The 27,836-nt window shown below is 43.6% G+C and overlaps 3 protein-coding genes across 3 annotated transcripts; 2 read left to right on the forward strand and 1 right to left on the reverse strand.

Annotated features, from left to right (window-relative positions):
- The first annotated feature begins 11,691 nt into the window (after positions 1–11,691).
- LOC139535468 (GDH/6PGL endoplasmic bifunctional protein-like) lies at positions 11,692–18,811 on the forward strand. The gene is made up of 5 exons (XM_071334888.1): positions 11,692–11,838; positions 14,002–14,677; positions 14,787–14,904; positions 15,046–15,315; positions 15,566–18,811. Exons 2-5 carry the CDS (start codon positions 14,027–14,029, stop codon positions 16,912–16,914), a joined length of 2,388 nt encoding a protein of 795 aa, XP_071190989.1. The 5' UTR covers positions 11,692–11,838; positions 14,002–14,026; the 3' UTR covers positions 16,915–18,811.
- Positions 17,141–21,012, reverse strand: LOC139535469 (uncharacterized). The gene is made up of 6 exons (XM_071334889.1): positions 20,759–21,012; positions 20,298–20,360; positions 20,091–20,170; positions 19,565–19,695; positions 19,368–19,434; positions 17,141–19,256 (listed from the first exon to the last, which is right to left on the reverse strand). The coding sequence occupies exons 1-6, from the start codon at positions 20,965–20,967 to the stop codon at positions 19,177–19,179; spliced, it is 630 nt and encodes a 209-aa protein (XP_071190990.1). The 5' UTR covers positions 20,968–21,012; the 3' UTR covers positions 17,141–19,176.
- On the forward strand, positions 20,995–23,139 carry LOC139535470 (retinoid-binding protein 7-like). Its single transcript, XM_071334890.1, has 4 exons — positions 20,995–21,483; positions 22,201–22,379; positions 22,597–22,698; positions 22,798–23,139. Exons 1-4 carry the CDS (start codon positions 21,411–21,413, stop codon positions 22,849–22,851), a joined length of 408 nt encoding a protein of 135 aa, XP_071190991.1. The 5' UTR covers positions 20,995–21,410; the 3' UTR covers positions 22,852–23,139.
- Positions 23,140–27,836: the final 4,697 nt, after the last annotated feature.

A 27,836-nucleotide genomic window follows, 5' to 3' on the forward strand; every position in this document is an offset into this window, starting at 1 on the left:
GCAAATGGACAAACAAAAGGCTGTGCAATGTGTAGGCCCACTGAGTGTAGATTATTAACCTTGTTTGAGGTGTGTGGGTCTCATGACCAAGGTGCTATTGAATTTCAATTTTAATTTAATAAAATTAAATAGTGCGAGATGTAAATCGACAGAAAAAAGTGTGTGCAATGTGTGTCTATGCCATCGGGTTAGCTAGAACCAGTTTTGAAAGTTTTAGGAGTAATGGGGGGAAATGTGAAATGTCACTATGTTGACGGTCCCTAACTGCTGTTGGTGGACATAACGAAAACTACATGCAAATATCCGTCGAATATTCAACCTGAATCTGTCTTTACCTCGGTCAGGTTTTTCTTGATTTCATGAAGTGCAATGCGGCATACCTATGCAATGGAATTGTAAGATTACTTGTTAGATATTACTGCACTGTCAGAACTAGAAGCACAAGCATTACACTCGCAATAACATCTGCTAACCATGTGTATGTGACCAATAAAATGTTGATTTGATGGTGTGTTTCTCTTTTACAATGTCAATTATGCAACTTTAGCTCTATTTTTGTATCTGAAAACAAGCAATTCTATCGTACTAGCTGGTTGAACGCGGTACTGCGGCAAGCAGACTGTGCCTCTCCTTGAACGCGGTGGTGAAAGCGTTGCTGAGATCCCACTGGCTATCGAATGGCCAATAGCGTGACGCATGGGTCTTGATGGCTGCACGCTCGATTTTGTTTATCCTTGGGGTGGATCAAATTTCCGGGATTTTCCGGGGATTACTGTTTCCGATTTTTCGCTGCAGTAATTGCAGCTGCTGTACAGTATGGCCACAGATGGAACAAGGAGCTAGTTATACAAATATTTGCCACGCTGCTTCAAAAGTAAATATCCGGTACAAAATACAAACGTCAGTAGCTAATGAGGAACTGATTTCGGAAGAAGCTGGGCTCAATGTGTGCGGAGTCAAACGTCAGGCTGGGCTCAATGTGGGCTCAATGTGGGTGGAGTCAAACGCGTTTAACTCTAACCCATCCCGCCTCCTTCAAGATCACCCAAGTTGAGGTCAACGAAAGCGAATCTTAATCGAACCTAACCTACATGGATAAAAATACAAACCATGGAAGTAGGTGAGACTGTCATCATGCATATGGTACTTTGTAATATTCATGTTATACCAACTACCGCATCGATGTTAGCATAGCGTTAATCAATCTTATTTGGACTAATTTGCGTACTTGAGCAGTAAGCCTAGGTTTACATGTACAGTTATGTAATCGATTTGATCGTTGATTTAAAATGTTAAAAAAGTTTTGCGTTTCTTCAATGTATGCCTTGTTGTGTTTCGCTGGCTCTAAATGTGTATCGTTGATGACATCCCCTTAGTTACATAGTTTACACATAGTATATACAATAATGAAATTACCTGGTCCCAACATACATGGCAAGTCAAGAAAAGTCATTGTAACTTGTTCACAATGCAAACTGAAGTTAAATAAGAAAAACTTCAAAACACATTTATTGCTTTGAAACAGTGTCCAAAGAAAGATTTTTGGCATGTGAGTGCGTTGATGTGAAAAATTGTGTTTGCAATTGAAAATACATTTTACGGTCCAGCAACACCCATACATGTTGTGAAAAATACTTGGGCCAGTTCAGTTCCAACTGTGTTCAAAACTGTTATGCGTGCTGGAGTATAAAAGCTGTTGAATTGTACTTTTTCTTTACTTTCACATACACTGTGTTCACAGAAACATTGCTCTGATCTTGTCCCCTGGACCTTGGAGGACTTTTGGTGTGGATGATCAGGTTAGATATTCTTTAAATTATTCCACTGAACTGTACCATTTGATTGTCATTCCTCTATTGAAAATATTACCTTGTTCACACCACAGGACCTACCAAAGCAAGGTTTCTCAAACAACCGTGGGGTGTTTGTTTTGATGGTAAGATGCTGGCTATTCAGTATATTATATTAGTCCTGTTATCTGTTATAACATATGAAAAGTTATTTCTGTGCTTGCAGCATGCAAAGCACCCTATTATTGCTCATACTTTTTCTTGTTTATTATTCTTGACACTTTTTGGGACCTATTTCCTACAATGTTCACACTACATACACAATTCATACATCAAACTACTGCATAGCTGGATGCTGATGTGACATGCTGTGACTTCTTGGGGGGGGGGGTGTCTTTTACATCCGGAAATATATTCCTGGGGGGGGGGGGGGGGGTTCATTATTATTTACTATTATTGTTGTTATTGTCATAACTATCAAACTTAGCCTACTCTTTCTTAATGTACAGTATGCTCTGTACATTGCAATGGAAGTACAGTGTGATTTCACTGAGGTATGTATAAATTATGAAATTCTCATCACTAGTGGATATGTTTTTTAGGATCCCCATCCGATTATGTGATTTTCTTTTTCAAAGGAAAACATGCAGTAAATAAGTCTGGTGGTGCCTAGTTCTCCTGCAGAACTTTCCCATGCCGTAAGTCTTGAACATGATAAACTTAATTTGCATCCTTAAAATCACTTGTTTCACTGTAGCCAGACTGACCTGAATATATTGAATGTATGTAATGTATGTCATTCACTCACTAAGGTCTGAAGAAGAGAGGTTGAAAGATGGAAAAAGGCGGCGAAAACAAAACGCACTACAGGTAGGAGGTGTCATATGATGAGTGGTATAGTCTTAAACCAATGTTTAAAGACTTAAACCTCCCCTCTCCAATATATTTCAGGATGATATAGAAGACGCCCCCCACAAGAAGTCACAGCATGTCACATCAGCATCCAGCTCTGCAGGATCAGGTACTGTATAGGCTATTAGCTAAAGTAAGGTGCATTCTTGACACACATCCCTAGATGTTCCCTTACATTACTTAATGACCACAATCTGTTAACTTTCTAGACGATACTGATACTAACAAAATGCACGGCGAACTGGGAGCTGTGAACTGGGTATGTAGTCTACTGTGTGTAATGCTGAAGGCTTGATGTATGGAAAGATATAATAGCTGTGATGACTTAGTAGTTATAGATATCACTGAAAACCCCTTTAGTAATAGTGGCTCTTGTTTGCATGGTGGTATTGTGAAAGTGGGGTGTAATTGTTCTTGATCACCCAATGAGGCACTACTCCTAATATTAATTCTCCTTTTTCTTCAAGGAAGCAGATGTTCTTCTAAGGGACACTCTAGAGGCAGCAAGGTGGTGCGAACGCCAAACATTTAAAGGAACCGTTTAAATGGGATGAACGGGGTAGACCGCATTACAACCCTTAAAGAACAACGGTTGTATGATGGCCTGGATGAAGAAAAAAATATTCTCCTCAAGGAACCATTCCTGTTACAGAGATTATGAGATGTTCTATGTGGAGGCAGTTGACAACAGGAAAATGACTGTCTTTGCCTCTTGAGGAGCAGGAGTGAAGCCATTTTTGAGGAGTGGTCAAACCTTGTTTTTGTCTGCTGTTTTAATTGTGTTATGTTGTTTAGTAAAGATGACGTAGAAGTCACCCGAGTCTCTGATCTCTTTACTGTAGCTGGTATAACTTAATGTACAAAAGCACATGCAGCGTGTCAGTATGTCTATATGGTATAGTCTGTCTCCATTCTCATGAGGAAAGTAAATAGCATTATAACTCAGGATAGGTAGTAACTGTATATGCTCAATGAAATAATATAATTACAAAGTTATAACATTTATCAACACAATTTTAACAGTACATGACATGCATAACAAGTCTGTTGTTCACTGCGACATCAGTAGCTTGTCTCAAATGAAGCAAAAAGTGATACAACACATGTGCTGGTACGACTTTATATAATATTTCTTACGATCTTCAAAAATGAAATACGTTTGTATTCAGTGTGCGACTGTCAAACCTCAGATGGACAAAAAAAGGTAGGTGGGGTCAAGCGTGGGTGGAGTCAAACGTTTGACTCCGCCCACATTAAGGCCAGCCCAAATTGCACACTGCAGTCAGGGGTACTTGGATTTCGGCGAGTTATCCGGTAAAAAAAATATATACAAAAGTCAGTAGCTAATGAGGAGCTGATTTCGGCGGGGTTTGTTGCTGATAGCTAGCACAGGGACAAGCAGTAACCTATTGCTGTAGCCAGACACGACATGAAGCACCAATATTGTTGGATCCTTCATTTGTTTTTGCACTGACGTTACACAAACGTTACAGAACAGTCGGCCCCTTGAATGCTACTGTTATATATCTAACATGAGCTATCAGGGATTGAAATCTAACTAGCTACATCCTATTGTTGGGTTGCGTCAATCGAATCTGGTGTCGGAACAGAGTATGACGCTGAGTCACCGAATATGTTCTTGCTGAACTTTTATTAAGTATAATCAAACGATAAATGGTAAATGATAAATGCAATCTTCGTGTTCACGGGCTCACTGTAATACCACGCAGGGCAAAACAGAGAACTGGTCTGTTCCTCACAAGGTTCTTCTCAAATACTCTGACAGAAATAGTTCCCGCTTCTGAGCTGGCCTATCAGAGTAGAGGCTGAGTGTGGTTTAAACTTACTCAGCCTATCGTTGGCGCACAGGCTGGTCCCAGCCCCCAGGCGCTTCAGTTGACAGGCGTAGTTGTTGCTGTGCAGATTATCTATGTGATCGCACCCTAGAGACTGCGGCCGCAGGCTCAGTTCCTCTTGTTGTTTTCCAACCTAAAATTTACTCTTTGCAACACTTCTTCTATGCATGTGTCAATAGCTCAATATACCGTTTCCGCCCAAGCTTAACCACAGCCTATCAGCTAGTCACACTATATGGTGCACAACACACTATATGGTGCACAATACACTATATGATGCACAACTTGTCAGCTTTAGCTCAAACACAAGCCTGCATAGCAAACAAAACATATTTTCAACTCTCACACTATCAAAACTAGTCTGTGTTTGGCTAGCCAGCTAGCTAATGTTAGGGTAAGCAAGGTTAGGACTCTAGCTAGCCTGTTGTGCTAGCAATGATGCTAACCGTTTAGCTAGCAGGCATCACACATATAGGGTCACATTAGTTACAGTTTGGTGGTGAATTACATTATTCAACATATTGCTAGATTTTTATCGTTTTTATCAAACTAAAATAGAGACACAAAAACGGAACTAAGGTCAGGACGTGACAGTACCCCAAATCAAATCAAATCAAATCAAATTTTATTAGTCACATACACATGGTTAGCAGATGTTAATGCGAGTGTAGCGAAATGCTTGTGCTTCTAGTTCCGACAATGCAGTAATAACCAACAAGTAATCTAACCTAACAATTCCACAACTACTACCTTATACACACACACAAGTGTAAAGGGATAAAGAATATGTACATAAAGATATATGAATGAGTGGTGGTACAGAACGGCATGGCAAGATGCAGTAGATGGTATAGAGTACGGTATATACATATGAGATGAGTACTGTAGGGTATGTAAACATAAAGTGGCATAGTTTAAAGTGGCTAGTGGTACATGTGTTACATAAAGATGGCAAGATGCAGTAGATGATATAGAGTACAGTATATACATATGAGATGGGTAATGTAGGGTATGTAAACATTATATTAAGTGGCATTGTTTAAAGTGGCTAGTGGTACATTTTTACATAATTTCCATCAATTCCCATTTTTAAAGTGGCTGGAGTTGAGTCAGTATGTTGGCAGCGGCCGCTAAATGTTAGTGGTGGCTGTTTAACAGTCTGATGGCCTTGAGATAGAAGCTGTTTTTCAGTCTCTCGGTCCCTGCTTTGATGCACCTGTACTGACCTCGCCTTCTGGATGATAGCGGGGTGAACAGGCAGTGGCTTGGGTGGTTGTTGTCCTTGATGATCTTTATGGCCTTCCTGTGACATCGGGTGGTGTAGGTGTCCTGGAGGGCAGGTAGTTTGCCCCCGGTGGTGCGTTCTGCAGACCTCACTACCCTCTGGAGAGCCTTACGGTTGTGGGCGGAGCAGTTGCCGTACCAGGCGGTGATACAGCCCGACAGGATGCTCTCGATTGTGCATCTGTAGAAGTTTGTGAGTGCTTTTGGTGACAAGCCGAATTTCTTCAGCCTCCTGAGGTTGAAGAGGCGCTGCTGCGCCTTCTTCACAACGCTGTCTGTGTGGGTGGACCAATTCAGTTTGTCCGTGATGTGTACACCGAGGAACTTAAAACTTTCCACCTTCTCCACTACTGACCCGTCGATGTGGATAGGGGGGTGCTCCCTCTGCTGTTTCCTGAAGTCCACAATCATCTCCTTTGTTTTGTTGACGTTGAGTGTGAGGTTATTTTCCTGACACCACACTCCGAGGGCCCTCACCTCCTCCCTGTAGGCCGTCTCGTCGTTGTTGGTAATCAAGCCTACCACTGTAGTGTCATCCGCAAACTTGATGATTGAGTTGGAGGCGTGCATGGCCACGCAGTCGTGGGTGAACAGGGAGTACAGGAGAGGGCTCAGAACGCACCCTTGTGGGGCCCCAGTGTTGAGGATCAGCGGGGTGGAGATGTTGTTACCTACCCTCACCACCTGGGGGCGGCCCGTCAGGAAGTCCAGGACCCAGTTGCACAGGGCGGGGTCGAGACCCAGGGTCTCGAGCTTGATGACGAGTTTGGAGGGTACTATGGTGTTAAATGCTGAGCTGTAATCGATGAACAGCATTCTCACATGGGTATTCCTCTTGTCCAGATGGGTTAGGGCAGTGTGCAGTGTGGTTGCGATTGCGTCGTCTGTGGACTTATTGGGTCGGTAAGCAAATTGGAGTGGGTCTAGGGTGTCCGGTAGGGTGGAGGTGATATGGTCCTTGACTAGTCTCTCAAAGCACTTCATGATGACGGAAGTGAGTGCTACGGGGCGGTAGTCGGAAACCCCCAAAGGTGTGGATTCCGGCCGCAAAACCTAAACCCATAGGGGAGGGTCTGGGTGGGCATCTGTCCTCGGTGGCTGCTCTGGCGCGGGACGTGGACCCCACCATAGTCTTGGCCCACTCAAGTGGCGCCTTTGGAGCGGCGACCCTCGCCGCCGACCTCGGACTGGGGACCCTTTCAGCAGGCCCTGAATAGACGGGAGACTCCGGCAGCTCAGGACAGACGGGCGGCTCCGGCAACTCAGGACAGACGGGCGGATCCGGCAGCTCAGAACAGACGGGAGACTCCGGCAGCTCAGGACAGACGGGAGACTCCGGCAGCTCCGGACAGACGGGAGACTCCGGCTGCTCCGGACAGGAGGGAGACTCCGGCTGCTCCGGACTAGAGGGTGTCGTTGGAGGCTCCGGACTAGAGGGCGTCGCTGGAGGCTCCGGACTAGAGGGCGTCGCTGGAGGCCCCGGACTAGAGGGCGTCGCTGGAGGCTCCGGACTAGAGGGCGTCGCTGGAGGCTCCGGACTAGAGGGCGTCGCTGGAGGCTCCGGACTAGCTTCCTTCGTTGGAGGCCTCATGCCATGGATCCTCACCAGAGGCTTCGTGCCATGGATCCTCACAGGATGCTTCGTGCCATGGATCCTCACAGGAGGCTTCGTGCCATGGATCCTCACAGGAGGCTTCGTGCCATGGATCCTCACAGGAGGCTTCGTGCCATGGATCCTCACAGGAGGCTTCGTGCCATGGATCCTCACAGGAGGCTTCGTGCCATGGATCCTCACAGGAGGCTTCGTGCCATGGATCATCACTGGAGGCCTCGTGCCATGGATCATCACTGGAGGCCTCGTGCCATGGATCATCACTGGAGGCTTCTTGCCATAGATTATCACTGGAGGCTTCGTGTCATGGATCATCACTGGAGGTTTCTTGCCATGGATCACCACTGGAGGCATCGTGCCATGGATTATCACTGGAGGCTTCTTGCCATGGATTATCACTGGAGGCTTCGTGCCATGGATTATCACTGAAGGCTTCGTGCCATGGATTATCACTGGAGGCTTCGTGCCATGGATTATCACTGGAGGCTTCTTGCCATGGATTATCACTGGAGGCTTCGTGCCATGGATCATCACTGGAGGCTTCGTGCCATGGATCACCACTGGAGGCTTCGTGCCATGGATCACCACTGGAGGCTTCGTGCCATGGATTATCACTGGAGGCTTCTTGCCATGGATCATCACTGGAGGCTTCGTGCCATGGATTATCACTGGAGGCTTCTTGCCATGGATTATCACTGGAGGCTTCGTGCCATGGATCATCACTGGAGGCTTCGTGCCATGGATCATCACTGGAGGCTTCGTGCCATGGATTATCACTGGATTGGAGAGACACACAGAAGGCCTGGCTTTGGGAGAAGGCACAGGACTCACCAGGCTGGGGAGACATGCAGGAGGGTTAGTGCTTAGCACAGACACAGAACTCACCAGGCTGGGGAGACATGCAGGAGGCCTTGTCCTTGGCCGAGGCACCGGATGCACTGGACCGTGGAGGCGCACTGGCGGTCTCGAGCGCAGAGCTAGCACCACTCGTCCTGGCTGGATCCTCCCTGTAGCCCTGCAAGTGCGGGGAGTTGGAACAGGCCGCACTGGGCTGTGCTGGCGAACTGGAGACACCGTGCGTAGGGCTAGTGCAGTATACCCGGGCCGAGGAGACGCACTGGAGACCAGATGCGCTGAGCCGGCATCATCCCTCCTGGCTCGATGCCCACTCTAGCCCGGCCGATTCGAGGAGCTGTGATGTAGCGCACCGGGCTATGCGTGGGCACTGGGGACACCTTGCGCTTCTCCGCATAACACGGTGCCTGCCCAGTCACTCTCTCGCCACGGTAAGCACGGGGAGTTGGCTCAGGTCTCCTACCTGAGTCCGCCAATCTACCCGTGTTCCCCCCTCAAAAGAAATTCTGGGGCTGTCTCTCGTGCCCGTTACCTCGTGCCAATTCCTCGTAGTGGCGCCGCTCCGCTCTAGCTGCCTCCAGCTCTTCCTTGGGACGCCGATATTCCCCAGCCTGTGCCCAGGGTCCCTTACCATTCAAAATCTCGTCCCAAGTCCAGGAGTCCAGAACCCTCTGCTCCTGGTTACCACGCTGCTTGGTCCTTTTTTAGGTGGGTGGTTCTGTAACAATTCTCGTTGGTGGAAGGAGAGGAGGACCAAAATGCAGCGTGGTAAGTGTTCGTCATATTTAATTAAAACTGAACACTACACAAAACAACAACGAGGAAAAACGAAAATGAAACAGTTCTGCCAGGTGAACATACACTAAACATAAAACAATCACCCACAACACACAATGGAAAACAGGCTACCTAAATATGGCTCCCAATCAGAGACAACGATAAACAGCTGCCTCTGATTGGGAACCACACCAGGCCAAACACATAGAAAAACAACAACCTAGAAAAAAGAACATAGACTGCCCACCCTAACTCACGCCCTGACCAAACTAAAATAGAAACACAAAAACGGAACTAAGGTCAGGACGTGACAGAGGTCTCTTTCAGAATGATCCATAAGTATTACCCTGCAAATCATTACCCGAAGAAACTCAAAAAAGACATTAACATTGATTTTACTTTTTGTGTTGAGCATCCAGAAACAGTTTCACATTTATTTTGGCATTGTCTACATGTAAAACAATTATGGAAAGATATTCACAGTTTTATAATTATTAATATTCTTGATGATTTTTGTTTGTTGTGGGAGAATGTGCTGCTCGGTTTCCTTAACCGTAATAAAGATAAAGAACAACAATTTTACCTCATAAATCTAATTGTGCTAATGGCAAAATGTCATATTCATAAATGTAAATTCACTAATAAAAAAACACTTCCGTGTTTTCTATAAGGAATTCGAGCAGTACATTAAGACCATTCTACATTATTATTATAAGAAAGATGTTAAAACAATCAATGTGTGTTTCTTTTAAGGTCTTTGTAATTTGTTGTACCCCCTAGCATATGTTATCATTGTCTATTTATGTACTTATTGTATGTATACAGACTTTTCTACATTGGTAATAAAAAATACAAATAAAAAATGATAATCTAAATTTACGTGACTCAGCTGCCTGCTGCAGCGCTCTCATCACACACATCTCTCCGACTCTCCCCACCATTAGCCTAATTTCAGGAAAACAGCATACATGGCAACCCTGACCATACGCCTTAAAACAGATACAGATTTTCCTTAAACAGATTTGGTGTAACGGATGTGAAATGGCTAGTTAGCGGGTACGCGCTAATAGCATTTCAATCGGTTACGTCACTTGCTCTGAGACCTGAAGTAGGGTTTCCCCTTGCTCTGCAAGGGCCGTGGCTTTTGTGGAGCGATGGGTAACGATGCTTCGTGGGCGACCGTTGTTGATGTGTGCAGAAGGTCCCTGGTTCGCGCCCGGGTCGGGGCGAGGGGACGGTTTAAAGTTATACTGTTACATTGATGCTGTTGACCCGGATCACTGGTTGCTGCGGAAAAGGAGGAGGTTGAAAGGGGGGTGAGTGTAACGGATGTGAAATGGCTAGTTAGCGGGTACGCGCTAATAGCATTTCAATCGGTTACGTCACTTGCTCTGAGACCTGAAGTAGGGTTTCCCCTTGCTCTGCAAGGGCCGCGGCCTTTGTGGAGCGATGGGTAACGATGCTTCGTGGGCGACCGTTGTTGATGTGTGCAGAGGGTCCCTGGTTCGCGCCCGTGTCGGGGCGAGGGGACGGTTTAAAGTTATACTGTTACATTGGCAACCCGGAAACGAGAGAAAGGTCTATCTACAAATAGAGATAAATAGTAATTGCACCTTTTTGTAGGCACTAACCCCGCCACTAACATTTTGCAGGCACTAACAAAGCCTACAGGAAAAATGAATGGGGGTTTTGGATAAACGCCTCAAGTAAAGGCGAAGCAAAGGTAACTAATTTCCGGGGTTTAGGACTACAAGCTGGCGAGCTCTATAATTATATTATAATAATAATATAATTTATAATGCAAGGTGATTTGTAGGTCCTTCATTCAGTCGCCTGTGTCCTGGAAGATTTTTGAATTACAGCCTGCGCTGTTGACTCGCTCCTTTTCAACTTCAAACTGCAAACACTCAGCCATCACTTTTTATGTGCAGTTTCAAGTCAACAACCGCACTATTTTTTTCTTGTGACATTTAAAAAATATATCTTCTTACAGGAACAAAAATTAAAACGTATTTGCATCCAACCTGATTGTTTGTGTAGGATTCAAATGTAATTGACTGAACAATTATGCTTTTGGATTAAATGTATGGGACGCATTCAAGCTGATCACTTTTGTCAAATTGGTGACCATTGTTTAGTCACCGCCTTTCAAAGTGTGTTGCATTATGGGGATACAAATTGTCCAATGCAAGTCGCTGCAGTTGCTCTACAGTAGCTAAAGGCTTCCTGCAGCCATCGCCTGCATTGTGGGAGGCTCTATTGTCTTCATCATTTTTGTTTGACCCACACGCACTAAGACAAGACTGAAACAGGAACCAACTTTGCCGCGATTCAAGTCGCCTTATACAGGGGATATATACAAATGAATGTAATATAAAATGCTCTCTCTCACTTAGACACAGATCATTTCAGTTTGTGAGTGTGTGATATGTTTATTTCGACGTTATAAAGAAACACTTTTATAAAAAAACAATGGCAACAGTGCGGTGTCGATCTGAGCCTTGCTGTTTGAAAACCACATTAGTGTCCGACTTTCGGTTGTCACAGATGCACCTCCCCCAACTTCACATCTCCCACTGTTGTCTACAGTCGGTTGCTTAAAGCTACTCAAACGCCCCCATGGTTTTTACCGTGAAGCGCATGTGTCACGCTAGCCTCCGCTGTCACGTGACCGCTCTAGGACGTAGTCTATCTTTTGACACAAATATTGAACTATGCGATCATTCATCGAACTCGACATTTGCGGGAACAGGTACGCTACAATTCCATATAACGTTAGTGTTTAGACTAGGTTCGATTGAATAGTTTGAGTGAGAGGGATTTGGTATAGAAACGGACTTTATTGTGATTGTAAATGGACAGAAAAGCTTTTGTTTGGGTAACATTGTATGCATCAACGGCATGCTGTGGCTAAAGTTATACAGCTAGCAGGTGGAACTGTCAGACCTATTGTATGGGCATAGATAGTGATGGCCATGCACATTAGCGCACATGGTTTTCAATGGGGACTTCACGTGACATATTGCAGCGCCATAAGCTACGGTAGAGAGGACACTTCATGACAAGTGCATCATATTTGAGGGGGTCTTTTCTTTGTACATTTTTTGTTTATCAGACTAAATGGAATAATTGTAGGAAATAGCATCCATAAACTGGCTATTATTTCTTGTTATTTCTTATTCAATGTCTATCCTATAGTTTGGATGAAGTGGATAACGACACTATACAGAAGGGGTTTGTTAAATCATTTAAAATCACATTTTATTGGTACACATACACATATTTAGCAGATGTTATTGCGGGTGGAGCAAAATGCTTGTGTTCCTAGCTCTAACAGTGTAGTAGTATATAACAGTTCACAACAATAGACTAATGTAAAATAATGGAATTAAGAAATATATAAATATTAAATCGAGCAATGTCGGAGTGGCATTGACTAAAATACAGTGGAATAGTATATACATATGAGATGAGTAAATCCGTATGTAAACATTATGTAAACATTATTAAAGTGACTTGTGTTCCATTATTAAAGTGGCCAGTGATTCCAAGTATATAGGGCAGCAGCCTCTCAGGTGTATGGCTATTTAACAGTCTGATGGTGTGAACAGGCCGTGGTTGATGTCCTTGATGATCTTTTTGTCCCTCCTGTGACATCGAATGCTGTAGCTGTCCTGGATGGCAGGTAGTTTGCCCCCGGTGATGCGTTGTGCAGACCGCACCACTCTCTGGAGAGCCCTGCGTTTGCGGGTGGTGCTGTTGCCGTATCAGGCGGTGATACAGCCCGACAGGATGCTCTCGATTGTGCATCTGTAAAAGTTTTATGGGCCAAGCTGTTTTGAAGCTGGTGTACAAAACCAAAAGTAAGATGCAAAAAACAAAACTTAAGAAATGGAAGCATAGAAATAATGCACATAGAACAGATGTACCACTTCTTTAACTTGCTTTCAATGTGAATCACAGATCTATAACTCACATTTCTTTGTGAATATGGTCTGGTCTCCCCAAAAGTTACATATTGCAACTTCAGAAGTCTCTTAAAGAAGTTGAAAAAGTACATTTATGTTCACACCAAATGACCCAGCCTATGTTAATCTTTATTTTAAATATATTAGGCTATTGTACATTAACATTGCAGGTAGGTCAACATCCTGCAGCCAGAGCTGTGATCTTGGTGGTTTGGGATAGCACAAATCTTGACTCACCGTCATGCATCAGCTAAAAATGTTAGTGTCCATCCATACCAATAGTATGATTCACAGGAGAATTCAGTGGCAATGACCTTTGTTGTTTGCTGTGTAAACTTGATCAACACGACTATGATTTCAGATGTTTCGGTAAAGTTACGCAAACCATTTACGGTAGATGCCTCTTCTGTGTATCTTGTCAATGTTGACTTTACTCCTTTGAATGGGTTCAGTCTAGAAACCTGTGTTTCTCCATTGATCTGTTGTCTCTAACCTTCAACCCAAAACATGTAGGCCTAAAGGTTCAACCACAATACAATGAATGCGGGAAATGTGTAGAGAACAGGATTGGCCTGTTATCTACTGACAGAGGAGTTGCCTCTGCCACAATAAAAAAATACTTAATCTATCTATGACACATGTAGGAGGGTGATGGTGGTGGTGTCCATATGTTGTAGTTCCTGGTATAGCTAAGAGCTGACCATTTCCACCCACAAACCAAATATGCCACAGTATTAAGAGTAGGCTAGGCTGCCTCCCAGAAATCCTACTTGCATTGTCAGAAAAACAATCCACGACTGCAATCAATGTGTGTTTTAAGCCAGTGAATCAGCCACTGTGATTATGAGTTAATAACAACTGAATACTTAGCAATCCAAACCCAGGTCTGTAAATCAACTTTTTGAAGTTATTCCTGATCTGTCTTGCTCTGTCTCTCTCTCCTGTAGGAGCTGATCTGTGTTGGACCAGAGAATGTGGAAAGTTGTGTGGGCAACACTGCTGCTCCTGGCCACTGTGTGTGCCCAGAGAGGCTATGCCAAGGAGACCAAGGGAGCACCGAAGGTGGGGCACGTGTCAGTGGTCATAGTGGGAGGTACAGGTGACTTGGCTAAGAAGTACCTGTGGCAGGGCTTCTTCCATCTGTACGCTAACCAGGTGAGTAGCGGCTACAGTTTCTCCTTTTATGGCGGAGGCCTGTTGCCCAAGGATAAGGCCACGCCGTTCCTGTTTGAGGCGCTAAAGGGAGTGGTCTGTCCTCGGGAGCTGTCTGTGGAGCGCTGTGCCCTGGTGAAGGAGCAGTTTCTGAAGCTGGCAGACTATTGGCAGCTGAAGACTTCAGAGGACTACCAGGCCCTGGGTAAACACCTGACAGAGCAGCTGACGCAGGAGGGCATAGTGGAGGCAGGCAGGCTGTTCTACCTGTCAGTGCCAGCCTTCGCTTATGCGGACATTGCAGAAAGGATCAACAACAGCTGCAGACCGACCGACGGGGCATGGTTGAGGGTGGTGCTGGAGAAGCCGTTTGGCCATGATTTCAGTAGTGCCCAACTACTGTCCACTCAACTGGGTACCTCCCTCAAGGATGAGGAGATGTACAGGATCGACCACTATTTAGGGAAGCAGGTGATGTGCTTAGGCCTCCTTATCAGTCCGCCGTAGACATTAACAGAAAACTTTGCCCGTGAGGCAGATCTTTGTTTTAATTATAATTGTTTGCTTTTATACTCAAAAGGTTGTCTCTAAGATTTTGCCATTCAGAAGGGAGAACAGTAAGCACCTGGATCCGATCTGGAACAAGCACCACATTGAGAGAGTGGAGATTGTACTGAAGGAGACCCTGGATGCCAGAGGTACTGTGTGGTCCCAGAAAACTGAGCATTTCATATTTTATGTTCGCTTAAGCATGTGTAGTAACCCAATCTATAAGACTGTGATGGTGCCAGTAACATCGCCTGTCATGAGGTGTTTGATTTACCCAACTTTTGTCACAGGTCGTATTCCCTTCTATGACCAGTATGGTGTGATCAGAGACGTGATACAGAACCACCTGACTGAGGTCATGACCCTTCTGACCATGGGGCTCCCAGCCAACCTGAGCGACGTGAAGGAGGTCCTCAGGAACAAGCTGAAGATCTTCAGTGCCTTGCAGCACCTGGACAGGAACTGTGCTACCATTGGTCAGTACCAAAACTACAATCTAGAGGTACAGGAAGAACTGAACAAAACAAAGGAGTACTACAGCCTCACCCCCACCTTTGCTGGTAAGTGACATGAGAAAGTTTTTCGCTTTGAGCCTGTGCATGAATAAAAAAAGTTGGCGGTAGTATAACAGGAGGAATTTGAATCGACATCCCTAGTTATTAGTATATGACAGAGTGCATCATTTAAAAAAAACATTTTTTAATTCAATCATTTTTTTGTTTTGTTTGACAGCCATAGAGATAAGATACGATACATAGATTATTCGGGGGGTTTCAGTGATGAGACATACTTTTTGTTTTTCTATTTCAGGTATCATGGTGCATATTGACATAGCCCAGTACGAGAAAATGCCAATCATCCTGACCTCAGGGAAGATGCTGGATGAGCGCTTAGGCTATGCTCGCATTTTGTTCAAGAATGACATCTTCTGTGTCCAGAGCCACAGCAGCGTCCACTGCAAGCCCAAGCAGATTGTGTTCTACTTTGGCCACGGCACTCTGCAGTACCCAGCCATTCTCGTGAGTAAGAACCTGTTCAAGCCAGACCTGATGGACACTGAGTGGAAGGAGATAACGGAACACAAAGATGTCAGTGTATTAGGTATGCCCATCTCTGACTACTATGTGCTGACACCAACGGTACAGAGAGAGGCTTACGCAGAACTCATTTTGCACATCTTCCAAGGCCGGAAGGACAGCTTTATCAGTACTGAGAACCTCCTGGCCTCCTGGGGTTTCTGGACTCCTCTCCTGCACGGTCTGGCCAAAACCTCCCCCCGCCTGTACCCCGGGGGAGCGGACAATGGCAACATGCTGGACTTCAAACTGTTGGGACGGGAGGTGACCTTCGCCAACGAGGCTGTGGTCATGATCACCCAAGACCACATGGGCGTGTCTGGGACGGAGAGCTTCCAGGTGATGCAGGGGAAGTACCGCAGCGCTGAAATGGTGTCTGCCTGGCCCGAGGAGCTCATCGTGCGGCTGGCCGCAGACCTGCAGGCTTCAGCGGAGAAAGCGGTAAGGGAGGGCGGCCGCTTCCATCTGGCCCTCTCTGGGGGCTCCAGTCCCCTAGCTCTGTTCCAGAGGCTGGCCCGCCACCACTACTCCTTCCCCTGGAGGGACACCCACGTTTGGATGGTGGACGAGCGATGCGTGCCTCTCACAGAGTTGGACTCCAACTTCCGCACCCTGCACGACCACCTGCTCCAACACGTGAAGATGCCCTATTTCAACATCCACCCCATGCCTGTGCAGATGAACCAGCGGCTGTGTGTGGAGGAGGATAGTGGAGCGCTGCTCTATGAGAGAGACATCAACCAGCTGGTTAATGCCTCCAGCTTCCACTTTGTCCTTCTAGGAGTGGGCTACGATGGCCATACCGCCTCCCTCTTCCCAGGCAGCAAGCTTGACGCCCATGGGGACAGTCTGGTAGCCCTCACCGAGAGCCCAGCCAAGCCTCACCAGCGTATGAGCCTCACCCTCAGGGCTATCAACCAGGCCCAGAAAGTAGGTGTGCTGGTGATGGGTAAGAGCAAACATGAGCTGGTCACCCAGCTCAGCCGAGTCAAGGACAACCCAAACAAGTGGCCCATCACTGCTATCCGGCCGACCAGTGGCAGGCTAGTATGGTACATAGACTATGATGCTCTTTTAGGATAGCGAACAGCTGCTTTTGGCTCTGTGATACTGTAGCAATGAAATGATGTACATTTAAATGGAAATGAATGATTTGCTGTAATTTTACTATTTTGCTGTATTTTGACCAAGAATGTAAAGTAATGATGAAGTTCTGTTGATTCTGGGCACCTTAAAGTATGGAAGTACATATGGTATACTGGCATATATTTTATTTTTCAATATACAGGATGTAGGGGCTCATGTGATATGTTTGTGTGTGTGTGTGTGTGTGTGTGTGTGGGGTTGTATATTTACCAAATGGACATCTCAGGAAAGCAAAGTGGATATGGAAGTTTGTTAGTCTTTAATCATTACTCATGATCTGAATAACTATATTTTATTTAGTTGTAAAAACAGTATATACTTCACATAAAGCTACCCATTCCACACTGAACCTGCATAGAATAGTATTGTTAAAAGTGGACTTTAAACTGTGAAAGACCAACAATTTTGGTTAAAATTTCATTCAATGAAAATGCCCCTATGGTAAATGGATTTGGAGCTCCTATGGTCGACAGATGATGTAGTCTATAGCCATGTATCATTGTATTTGTGCCTCAATGACAATTGAAATCAAAATGCAGTACATTAAATGTCCAGTACATTAAATGACATAAAAAAGCATATTATGATCCATTGCTGCCTTTGTTTTAATCTATGCTTGTGGATAAAAAAAATAATAATACAATTATCTAATATATTATTTGATATCTATGAGAAATGTACAATTTCCACAGCCTTTGACCTAATGTGTGTATTCTCCCCTATGAGCCAGCCCAGTAGTTCCTAATACTTCCTCTTTTAAAGACATGCTCTGTTACTTTGGCGACTTAGAAATTATTTTTTAAACCTCTCGCTTTGGGCTGTATGTGTCAATCTGCAGTTCATACATGCAGAATTACTGTCTTAGCCACAAAAGCCCTAGTTTGAAAGTGATTGTTTTCTTGAACCTGTGCAGTGCCATTTTCCCTACATTTCCCCCTCTTGGGCCAGCCCCGTAGGAATTTGAGTTCTAGCCAATGAGCTTCAGCCCCTCACATTTGAGTGACAGCTAGCAAGAGGCCTGCCCGGCATTATCCAATGAGGTTGGACACAGCAGAGAATGAGCAATGACGTGGTCTGAATAAGTTATGTTATGTTGTATGCAATTTTCGGCGACCACTTTTTGCTCATGAGTGCTACTTTCAGAACTACTGGCTAAAATGTATACAAATGTATCAGAGAATCTCTTAATGTGAGTGAAATGGGGCTTACAAGATGTCGTTGATGTTTTATTTGTCACATGCACAAGTACAGTGAAATGCTTAACTAAGTTGTGACCTTCCAACTTTGATACTGTGAGTCTCCTCGTTTGAGATGTCCTTCACTGGCATTCACACAGATTGGCTCACTGCACAACATTTGATTTCAAAGTGTGTAACTGAGTTCATCAATGTTTTATTTGTGGATTGAATTAGGAGAGTTCCTCTTACGTAAAGGGCCTTTTTAGGATATTGAAATGGATTTAAAATGGGTTGATGAAGTTTAGTTCAACCGCTTCACTGCGTTGCCTTAATTCATTATACGGACAGGTGTATGTTAATATATATGTATTAGCTGAAGGTTATTTTGCCTGGGAAAAAGATGTAATTAGGTTTCAATTTGATGTTTGCACATACAAATGTTATAGCACTTGATTATTCTGAATGCTGTAAGTGAAAGTGTGGTTTGTTCCTTATCACTTTGGGGTTCAAACAGTCTATGAATAAATGATTTACAATTGTTTATTTTTATACATATGGGGACCTAACACCATTTTTCTACATACTGTACACACATGGAATTAATGTAACAGTTAATCACTGTTTTACCACAAGGAAATAAACTACAGCTTTCACAACCCTTTCTGCACAGATGATTTCTTTTTAACTGTGCGATTTCAAACGAAGGAATGTTTAAGCAGAAATGTTGGGTACTTGAAAAATGTATATGCCCCTTTACGATAGTGGTAGCCATTTTAATAGTTAATTTGATACTCAAAACGCAGTAATTGAATGCAAATAAACATATGCACACCAATTGATTTCAAGTGTATCAAATTAAGGAAATGGGATATGTAAATTCACTACATACTACACTAGTCACCATACTGTGCAACAGTATCGCTTGCTGGTGGTAGCCTGGAAACAGCATCAATTATAGATGGATGGGTCTATGGTGCATATCTAATTGCAACCTGGAGCAGCTGTAGACTGTTTGGACTAGTTAGCCATTGTTCCCTCTCTGGCAGGGCCTGGGTAGCATATTGGTTTTTACCCAGAATCCTCCCTTCACCAAGAAGAAGGCTGAGAAGAAACATAAGCATCAGTTCTGTAATATGTGCATTATTACTACTGCAGGAAAGATGATGTGTCTGGATCAGAGAGATTGGAGAATATGTTGTGGTGAAGGCCTACCTGTACTCAGGATACAAGCCAATGATAGAATAAGGGACAAATAGTACAGCTCAGGAGTTGTTTTCGCCTGCGAATGGAGAAATATTCAAGTGCTTTATGCATAATTTCCTTTGGAGCATTAAAACCTATTGACCATACCATAATGCCAATAATTTTATCAGTATTGAACAATTGGGATATTCTCAAATGCTACTTACACACTGTTGTGCAGTCAGAGTCAGGGCGATGGTGCATAGTCCCTGGACAAAAGATACAAGTCCAAACCCATGGTAGGCTGCCCTGAAGCTCTGGGGCACTGGGTCTATCAGTGTGAATGTTACTGCAAAACCTAGTCAGGAGGCATAATTTCATCAGTCAAACCGGTGCCAATTAACCTGTGTCTCCTACCATTTGTAGATGTGTGATAAGTGGTTTCCAATAACTAAAATATGTATACATACTTCATACATTTAGATTGTTGCAATGAACACAATATCCCAATCTGATTAAGCTATGAGGAAGATGGGAATGAATCAAGTGTATCTCTACTGCCATCTCTCTTTCATCATAATCAAATCAACGTATGATCTTGGCTAAAATAAAATGATCAAACATTGCTTTTCACAAAAGTCAAACAATCGCGAGGAGCACAACCCATTAAAACTATTAGAAATAGTTGCCAAGACATGTTCACAAAACAGGATGTACTCCCTCTATACTATGACTAGACGTGCTCTAGCCTACCTGTTGCCATGAAGGACAAGACAATGAAGGCAGTGAGATTGTTCAGAAGAGGCTGTTGGCAGTATCTAGAGGATTTGGGCCTGAGAGATGTAAACTCTCAATCAGAAACTTAACATAGTACACATGTAACATGCAGTCAAAATGAATTCAAATGTGAAGCTTTTACTAGCAAAATATTGACATATTGTATAGTTTGCATTTACTTACCTGGTTAGCACAAACAATTGAGGGATGAGAACTAGTGCCACAAAGACTGCATTAATTATTTGACTGAAAATAAAAAGTTTATAACCCTGGAGTTAGATTCATGCTCATTTAGAATAAGGCACTAATAGAAAACATATATCAACGTTTTATTATCAGTTAGGATGTTTTGTACACATTCTCAGCTAAAAGCTGAATTGCAGAATACAGGCAAAAAAATAAAAGACAAAAGTAGATAACAGATATAGAGTGAAGTCTAGTCTTGACAGCTTCGGATGGTGCATTTAATAGTACAAAAAAAATTAAGAAATCACCATCAGATCATGTTTGACACAAAAAGTCAACATTAAAAGTAGAATACATTCAAATAACTAGTTATCATTATCATAGACATACGGTAGAAATTAGACCCAGACCCAATCTCTATGGCTCTGTGACTCGACCGTTACATCTCAAAAACTTACAATTTTAACCTTTCATCCCTTGGAAGCCATCTGCTGGTATGATATGCCATGTACACTAAAGCGTAATGTAGCATTGTCAGCATAGATTTTGAAGAAACTCTGCCAAAGAAGTGAGAGGTGATGGGTTTTGATGACACATCCTTTCCAGTTCTGACTACTGTGCAAATAATCCCCCAGCCACGCGTTGCATCATACCCTGGGGTGTCCATGCGTGGCCTTCACTGGCCTGCCTATAGGGATCAGATTTCCTCGACCGAACACTACCGTAAAAAAAAGGGGGGTTATAGTTGTCTTTGATTGCGGGCGCGCTCTAACGACCTTGAATGAAACTGCATATCACTCTCATTTATAGTGGCCCTTTACATTGTTGGAAAGAGAGCAACCAAAGAGTGTGTACATGCGTTACAGCCTATTCTATTTGCAAGCGCTTATCTCAAATGTTATTTCGTCATATAATTGTGCAAAAAGTCATGTTCCGCCCTCCACTGGGCTACTCTCTCCACTCTATTGTCCAAAATAGCTACCAACTATGAAAGATGACCCCTGCCCTATATTAACACGCCATAGGACAACACATCCCAGAGACTTTAAATCGGTTCATTTAACAACTGCTTTCAATTGAAGTTTTGACAGTGCCACACAAGGATTCACCATGCCTATCGACTACAGTGGCACATGGGACATGACTAGTAATGAACACTTTGAAGGTTACATGGTTGCTCTTGGTAAGTTCTCTCTTTACTTGTTTATTGAAGCACACATTTTCTCATGTTTTTAGGCAAGTGACTTCGATTACATTAATATTGCCTATTTCTTGATTATTCATTAGCTGTTGGTAATTCAATCATGCGTAATGATATTAGGCAGTGTGCCATTTCATTCAACTGAAATTAATTTTCTTTGATTCATTTATTAGATACATTTTCAAACCCATAACATTTCATAATTTTCATTTCCCTTTTCTGTCAATAATTCCAAACACATTTTAATGTTGTAGATAATAAAATGTATGTGATTCGTATTGTCTTGAACTCTATGATTCCTTTTTTTTAATGTATGGGGGCACATGGGGGGAACCTGTGTCAGAATTACTTCAGATGTCAATTCCTTCTATCTTCATCAGTAGCTATGAATTCTTAGCCTGGCAGTCTTTTTAGCTAACATTAAACTCCTTGACACTCATTTCACAAATAACTGAAGTGCCGGGGAGTGGAACTTAATAGCTGAACAGAGAAGGCAACCGGGCTAATGAATGAAAACTCCATACAATATGAATGGCAACTTCTTTCGAAAGACATTCGGAAGAATTCAAATTTGTAAAAAGCCTCATCTTTGGAGATAGGATTCATACCATAGCTCACCAGTAGCCTACTGAGAATAGATTGGAATGTTCAGTCTCTTTGGATGTATTTGTAACACATGGAGAATCTATTTCCCTACAGGCATTGATTTTGCAACACGCAAGATTGCAAACATGTTGAAGCCTCAGAAAGTGATTGAACAAGACCGTGATTCTTTCACCATCAAGACACTCACTACCTTCAAAAACTATACAGTCTCATTCAAGATAGGGGAAGAGTTTGAGGAGGTGACCAAAGCCATGGATAACAGAAAAGTCCAGGTAAACACGTGTAATCCGAAGGGCGATGGTATTTTATCATTGATGTCATGTCATTTAAATGTTGCTCCTAGTTGCTTATTGAACTGTGGGCTTCATTAGAGCAACATGTAACAGAGCTATCCATATGCCTATTTCAAGCCAGCTGCAGCGACTTCCCAGGTGTTTGAGAGTTATGGTCTACACTGCACATTTTGATAAATGCTCTGTTTTATAACAGACGCTGGTCAACTGGGACCATGATAAACTGGTGTGTGTTCAGAAGGGAGAGAAGAAGAACAGAGGGTGGACACACTGGATCGAAGGAAATGAGCTCTATCTGGTATTTTGCATGTACTCATATCCTCGTTTTAACTACATTGGTGACAGTGACAAAGCATTAGTAGGCATAACTGTTATGCATTGTTTCTCTCTCTTATAGGAACTCACCTGTGAGGATAAAGTCTGCAAGCAAATTTATAAAAAGAGTGCTTGACCATGCTTTCACCATAATATTTCTGCAACCTTATATTTAAAAACATATATATGCTTCAATCATAAATGTATTACTAATATGATATGCTCATGGTACACATGCTTTGAGTAGCCAAAGAATTTGAAGAAAAAATATTAACATCATTAATAGAAATGGTAATCATATGCTTGATGTGCATTGAGGATTTGTATTGTATTGTTATTTTTGAGTGACTTGATAGTTCATGATTATCTACAATAAATGTGATTTACCCACTACCATGAATAAAGCCCTGGACCATAATTCAAATGTATTGTATTGTGTTGTGTTGTAATACTCCAACCCAGCAGGTGGTGCTGTAGGCCTATTGGTTTGATTGAATGACACCATCCAACTTTTCAAGTTTACTGCAATTAGATTTCTCATAAAGATGGTTCCATGTTAACAAGCCCATTACTCTAGAAACAATTGTACATCTTCTATAGTTTTCTGTTTTAAATATCATCTGGTGAAGAAGTCTATTCCTTGAGTAAACCGGTGTGGTAGCTGCTATGTATGCTATCCACTAACGTTACTAGCTAGCAAGCTGGCTAACATGACAGTGTCAGCAGAAAATGTCAACAACAATGGACGAGGAGGAAAGAACTTCAAGGGATCAAGTTGAGTGCATTGGGCATTGGGGGACGTCTGTATAACTGGATCATGGACTTCCTGTTCGATCGCGTCAAACGGGTGAGGGTGGCGTCAGAATTGTCAATGGGGTTTGAAGTGAACAATGGCACTCCTCAGGGATGTGTGGTTAGTCCGGTGTTGTTCACCCTGATGATAGATGACATATTTAAGGGACAGGGAGTGGGTCTGGCCTTGTATGCCGATGATGGAAAGAGAGGTGGGAATGTGAAATATGTGATGAGGAAGATGCGAGAAGCTGTGGGAGATTGGCCTTTAACATGGGGGTTTAGGATGCCTGTGGCCAAGTCCTGCTTTATGGTGTATTCTAGAAGGAAGGTTAAAGATGTTAGGCTGCACATACAGTGGGGAGAACAAGTATTTGATGTGAGATCTTGCATGGAGCCCCAGACCGAGGGTGATTGACCGTCAACTTCAACTTCTTCCATTTTCTAATAATTGCGCCAACAGTTGTTGCCTTCTCACCAAGCTGCTTGCCTATTGTCCTGTAGCCCATCCCAGCCTTGTGCAGGTCTACAATTTTATCCCTGATGTCCTTACACAGCTCTCTGGTCTTGGCCATTGTGGAGAGGTTGGAGTCTGTTTGATTGAGTGTGTGGACAGGTGTCTTTTATACAGGTAACGAGTTCAAACAGGTGCAGTTAATACAGGTAATGAGTGGAGAACAGGAGGGCTTCTTAAAGAAAAACTAACAGGTCTGTGAGAGCCGGAATTCTTACTGGTTGGTAGGTGATCAAATACTTATGTCATGCAATAAAATGCAAATTAATTACTTAAAAATCATACAATGTGATTTTCTGGATTTTTGTTTTAGATTCCGTCTCTCACAGTTGAAGTGTACCTATGATAAAAATTACAGACCTCTACATGCTTTGTAAGTAGGAAAACCTGCAAAATCGGCAGTGTATCAAATACTTGTTCTCCCCACTGTATATACGGTCAGGATATGGGTAGGGTGTCTGAGTTTAAGTATTTAAGTATGTGGTTTGATGAGAGGCTTAAGTGTAAGAGGCATGTTAAGCATATTGAAATGAAGTGTAGGAAGCTGCTGAACCTTATAAGGGCAGTGGCAGGATATGATTGGGGGTCGGATAGAAAAACACTGTTGTATGTGTACAAGGCATTGATCAGGTCATCTTTGGATTATGGGTGCTTTGTATATGGATCAGCATCCAAAACTGTACTCCAGTGCCTGGATGGGATACAGTCAAGGGCCCTGAGATTGTGTGTGGGTGCATTCAGGACGACAGCTGTTGTGGCATTGCAGGTGGATAGTGGGGAACTGCCACTGAGGATAAGGCAGGACAAACTTGCATTAGCGTACTGGGCGAGGTTAAAAGGGAGTTCAAAAGGACACCCTGCAGTCATGGAAACTGGGGAATGCTGGGAGTGAGGAGTGGGTAAGCAGAGGGCGTACGGGTGTACAATCGGACAGAAGGTGGTAGAATATGGACTGGGTGAGAGAGAGAGATAGAGCCGGCAATTGCTTTGGAGAATGTTCCTCCGTGGCTGTTTCCAAAACCAAGTGTAGATGTGGACATGATTGAGGGCAGGAGAGAATGGGGTGAGGACGTGAGACTGTGTGGAGAGATATATAGAGCATCGTTTTTATTCATTTTTTTTAAGGAAATATACAGATGGCTCAAAGGATCCAGTCAGTGGATGAGTGGGGGAAGGGGTGTATATCCCAGATTTCAATGTTAGAGTATGTAAGCGGTTAACTGATTATGTGCCGGTGTATGCGGCCAAGTTGATGGCCATGATTTTAGGTTTAAGATGGGAGGAGGTGAAACCACTGAGTGTTGATCTGCTCTGATTCGGCTGGAGTGTTGAGTAGTGGGAAGACGGGCAGGTCGGATAGGGGAGACTTGTGGAGTTGATGGGAGTGATGGTAAGCTTCCCTCCATTGTGGGTGTGGAGGGTAATGAGAAGGCAGATGTGGTGGCTAACTGTGCTGTGAGGAGAGAGGGGGTAGATATTCAGGTCCCGCTGAGCCGCAGGGGAGTCAAGTCCTTGATCCGGCAAAAGGGCTCGATCTTTGGCAAGGAAAGTGGGAGGCTAGTAGTAAGGGGAGGCAATTTTATCACATGCACCGGTCAATAAAGGAAGAGGTGGGGAGTAGACTACGGTTTGGGCACACAGGTTTAAATGCCACGTTGTGGATGATAGGGAGACATGAAACAGGTCTGTGTGATGAGTGTTTAGTGGAGGAAACGGTGGAGCATGTGTTGATATTTTGTGAACTGTATGACGTGGATAGGGAGAGATTGTGTGGAAGGGTTAGAGGCTGGGCGGTGTTGGGGTTGGGGTGGTGTAGTGGGGGGAGGGAAGTGGTGGGAAGTGGTGTCTAGGGCTTTATTTCACTTTCTTAGAGGAACAGGACAAATGAAAAGAATTTAACGTAGGTATGCCTTGACTGTGTATGCACCTTAAAAGTTGGATGTGATCCGCCAACCCAATCCCAAAGAAGAGGAGGAAGAAGAAAAACTCCAGGCGCAACATTTGTCATTAGCTACTTGCATTGATTTACACTGATACATATATATATATATATATATATACAGTGGGGAGAACAAGTATTTGATACACTGCCGATTTTGCAGGTTTTCCTACTTACAAAGCATGTAGAGGTCTGTAATTTTTATCATAGGTACACTTCAACTGTGAGAGACGAAATTTAAAACAAAAATCCAGAAAATCACATTGTATGATTTTTAAGTAATTAATTTGCATTTTATTACATGACATAAGTATTTGATCACCTACCAATCAGTAAGAATTCCGGCTCTCACAGACCTGTTAGTTTTTCTTTAAGAAGCCCTCCTGTTCTCCACTCATTACCTGTATTAACTGCACCTGTTTGAACTCGTTACCTGTATAAAAGACACCTGTCCACACACTCAATCAAACAGACTCCAACCTCTCCACAATGGCCAAGACCAGAGAGCTGTGTAAGGACATCAGGGATAAAATTGTAGACCTGCACAAGGCTGGGATGGGCTACAGGACAATAGGCAAGCAGCTTGGTGAGAAGGCAACAACTGTTGGCGCAATTATTAGAAAATGGAAGAAGTTCAAGATGACGGTCAATCACCCTCGGTCTGGAGCTCCATGCAAGATCTCACCTCATGGGGCATCAATGATCATGAGGAAGGTGAGGGATCAGCCCAGAACTACACAGCAGGACCTGGTCAATGACCTGAAGAGAGCTGGGACCACAGTCTCAAAGAAAACCATTAGTAACACACTACGCCATCATGGATTAAAATCCTGCAGCGCATGCAAGGTCCCCCTGCTCAAGCCAGCGCATGTCCAGGCCCGTCTGAAGTTTGCCAATGACCATCTGGATGATCCAGAGGAGGAATAGGAGAAGGTCGTGTGGTCTGATGAGACAAAAATAGAGCTTTTTGGTCTAAACTCCACTCGCCGTGTTTGGAGGAAGAAGGATGATGAGTACAACCCCAAGAACCCATCCCAACCGTGAAGCATGGAGGTGGAAACATCATTCTTTGGGGATGCTTTTCTGCAAAGGGGTCAGGACGAATGCACCGTATTGAGGGGAGGATGGATGGGGCCATGTATCGCAAGATCTTGGCCAACAACCTCCTTCCCTCAGTAAGAGCATTGAAGATGGGTCGTGGCTGGGTCTTCCAGCATGACAACGAAACGAAACACACAGCCAGGGCAACTAAGGAGTGGCTCCGTAAGAAGCATCTCAAGGTCCTGGAGTGGTCTAGCCAGTCTCCAGACCTGAACCCAATAGAAAATCTTTGGAGGGAGCTGAAAGTCCGTATTGCCCAGCGACAGCCCCGAAACCTGAAGGATCTGGGGAAGGTCTGTATGGAGGAGTGGGCCAAAATCCCTGCTGCAGTGTGTGCAAACATGGTCAAGAACTACAGGAAACGTATGAGCTCTGTAATTGCAAACAAAGGTTTCTGTACCAAATATTAAGTTCTGCTTTTCTGATGTATCAAATACTTATGTCATGCAATAAAATGCAAATTAATTATTTAAAAATCACACAATGTGATTTTCTGGATTTTTTTTTTAGATTCCGTCTCTCACAGTTGAAGTGTACCTATGATAAAAATTACAGACCTCTACATGCTTTGTAAGTAGGAAAACCTGCAAAATCGGCAGTGTATCAAATACTTGTTCTCCCCACTGTATATATGTACACTACTGTTCAAAAGTTTGGGGTCACTTAGAAATGTCCTTGTTTTTGAAAGAAAAGCAAATTTTTTGTCCATTAAAATAACATCAAATTGATCAGAAATACAGTGTAGACATTGTTAATGTTTTAAATGACTATTGTA

The sequence above is a fragment of the Salvelinus alpinus genome, chromosome 12 (assembly GCF_045679555.1).
Source record: "Salvelinus alpinus chromosome 12, SLU_Salpinus.1, whole genome shotgun sequence".
Classification (NCBI taxonomy): Eukaryota; Metazoa; Chordata; class Actinopteri; order Salmoniformes; family Salmonidae; genus Salvelinus; species Salvelinus alpinus.